General features: G+C 35.0%; 1 protein-coding gene across 1 annotated transcript in view; it reads left to right on the top strand.

Annotated features, from left to right (window-relative positions):
* Positions 1 to 1,729, top strand: part of LOC108574627 (endocuticle structural glycoprotein SgAbd-4-like) — a 5,219-nt gene extending 3,490 nt beyond the window's left edge. The window contains exon 2 of the mRNA XM_017937247.1: positions 1,265 to 1,729. Within this exon, the coding sequence (XP_017792736.1) occupies positions 1,265 to 1,729 (465 nt within the window). The remainder of the gene's footprint in view (positions 1 to 1,264) is intronic.
* The last annotated feature ends 1,019 nt before the right edge of the window (positions 1,730 to 2,748 follow it).

Genomic DNA, 2,748 nt, shown 5'->3' with positions numbered 1-2,748 from the left:
AATAATCTTAATATGTGTACAATTTCATCTAGAATTGCAAATAGAACAGACTTTACTTCGTGATAGTTGAAAGTAAGATACGAAATATCGATACGATAATGAAAATACTTAAAAATCGATAATGTTCTCTTTACGATAGAAATATAGAAAAGTGGGTATACCTTTTTAGTTAGTAGTGTGCGACGAAAGGCGGATTTTCGTAAAAATATGCTTCGTCTTGTTAAAGGAGTGTCTAGCGAAAATTATTATTCTATTGAATTAAATAGATCTTTCTATAGATTTTCCTTAAACGATCATTATGTATGATGCAAGTTGGTTGCTTACATCAATCACCGATGCAATTCCGGTAACGAAGTACAAACTAGCTTTCTACTGACTTAAATAGGCAGTTTCTTTCAAAATTGCATTGACGTATCAAAAATGTATATCTGAGGGAGTCCTTTGACCCAGGGCCGCGGTTAGAACTTCTTGGACCCTAGGCAACGAAATGAAAATCCCAGCCTTTCTTACATAAACAAGAACGAGGGTGATATTAGTTAAGAAAAACCAAAATATTTGCAGTTGTGTTAATTTATATTATTATAGTTTGAGATTACAAAAAAATATGAAATGAAAATTTCTTAATTAAATTTAGAAGTCGAAGCCAGCGGATTTATTTATTTCGTGCAGTAATGACAAACACCTATATGCAGGCCCCAGACATGCGCCTTTCTTCCTAATGGTAAACACGGCCCTGTTTTAACCAGCAGAGTATCAGCAGAACGTTATAGTTTGATGTTTAATTAGCAAGAAGACAAGAATTTTTACATTTTTCACTGCATACTTAATATTTTAAGCTTTAAAAAAGAAGGTGTCCATTGAAAGAACATATTGATTTAATGGACTATTATTTTCTGCATACACTTACAAATTTTCAGTTAACGTTTGTACAAATATAAAAATTTTAAACACACAACAGAAAATTAGTTGTTTCATAGTCTTCATTCTACTTGCCTGTTTCTTTAAATAAAAAAAGTCAAAGCAGTCAAAATGTCATCTCAATATTATTATAATTAAATCATTTCAATTTTTCATTATTTTTTCCCTTACCCTTCTCACCATTATTTTTCTCATGCATACACAATCACTTTTTTCTACATCTTCTTACCCATTATCACTTTTCAAATTCAAACGAAACGAGAGAAAGAAATATGGCTGACTCGCCCGCATAACATACTTAACCTTATCTCGATCTCGTGGTCCTAATCTAACCTCCAAATTTCAGATTTTCCTCGCGTTGGTCGCGGTGGCCCATTGCCAAGAGTACTTCCGGCAACCGGAAAAACTCGTCAGCGAAAACCGGAATTTGGGCGACAATCGTGGCCACTATTCGTTCACTTACGAGACTGAGGGTGGTATAGTGCAATCGGAGACCGGAAGTCGAAAGTATGCGGGCACGCCGTCTGAAACCCAGTTGATCCAAGGTTCGGTACAGTACAACGCGCCAGATGGTACACCGATAGCTATTAGCTGGACTGCCGATGAATTCGGCACTCAAGTAGCAGGTACTCACGTGCCAACACCGCCGCCAATACCGCCAGCCATTCAAAGAGCCTTAGACTGGATCGCAAAACAACCCTCGACTCCGGAACCCGAGGAAACTGCCAAAGACTCGCCAAGCCAACAGAACGCCGTTCCAGCCAGCACTAATCGGCAATACAAACCGCTACGGGCTAATCAACGAAACTGATTGCCTGTAGTGTGTAACGTTAAGAAGCTTGTCAGTATAGCTTCACCCTTAGCATTTCGAATAGATAAATAAAATTTGTATTTTTTTAGAAAATGTTCACTGGCTTCATTAGAATTGCTGCTTCATCAGCGAACGTTACTTCTGAACAGCGATTTTTCGTAGTTTCTTTTAGGTTAGGTTCGCGAAGTAATCGATATATTGTAATCACACGACTGAAAGTATTGTAGAAAATTATTAGTGCAGAAATTTTTGTTCGTATATGTTTCTTTTTTCTGCGATCGATATATCTCTTCGTTTCTTTTTCTTTTTTTTTAATTTCGTAGTTTACGCGTCGTCGAGTATTTAATCGTTTTTTTCTCTCTGTCAGATGATGTTCTTTGCTGCGTAAATACGCGTGAATACGTTGGAGATATTTCGTTTTTTTTTTCCTTTTTCGCATTGGCTAATATGTTGGCGGAGAACTGAATGCTTTCACGTTATGCAGTGTCTAGGGAATAATTCACGGACGTTGAATACGAACTGATGGTAATTGCGAATAAAAAAAGATACGTGAATTTGTGTCAATTTTGCGTGACTCGGACAGCGTTCAAAAGGAATCACCGTATTTGTAATGATTGATTTTTAATCGTTTTCGCCGCAATTATAGCCCAATTGAAAACAAAAAAAAGAAAAAATGATAAAGAATTTAGTCAATTGAATATTTTTAATTTTCGTAATATACTTACCAGGTTTTATCCGATAATAAAACGCATTACAAATAGAATTCAATTCCATTCCACACTTTGTACACGAATATCGTATGGTGTAACAACTTTTACGTTAAAATTCATTTTCAACGATTGTTAAGAAATAAAAGAGTAGTGGAAGAAAGTAGTGAATAGTAAAAGGAGGACAATTTTCCTAAGCATTTATTTTTTTTAGGTATATGATAGTATATTTGCATAATTTGATTATACTATTGATTTAAAATTAAATCATACACTATTTTATATATAAATTTCATTTTTCTTATTTTTACC

The sequence above is a fragment of the Habropoda laboriosa genome, unplaced genomic scaffold, assembly GCF_001263275.1.
Source record: "Habropoda laboriosa isolate 0110345459 unplaced genomic scaffold, ASM126327v1 scaffold175, whole genome shotgun sequence".
Taxonomy (NCBI): domain Eukaryota; kingdom Metazoa; phylum Arthropoda; class Insecta; order Hymenoptera; family Apidae; genus Habropoda; species Habropoda laboriosa.
The sequence above is the reverse complement of the archived record's forward strand: the minus strand, read 5'-3'. Positions and strand labels throughout refer to the sequence as shown.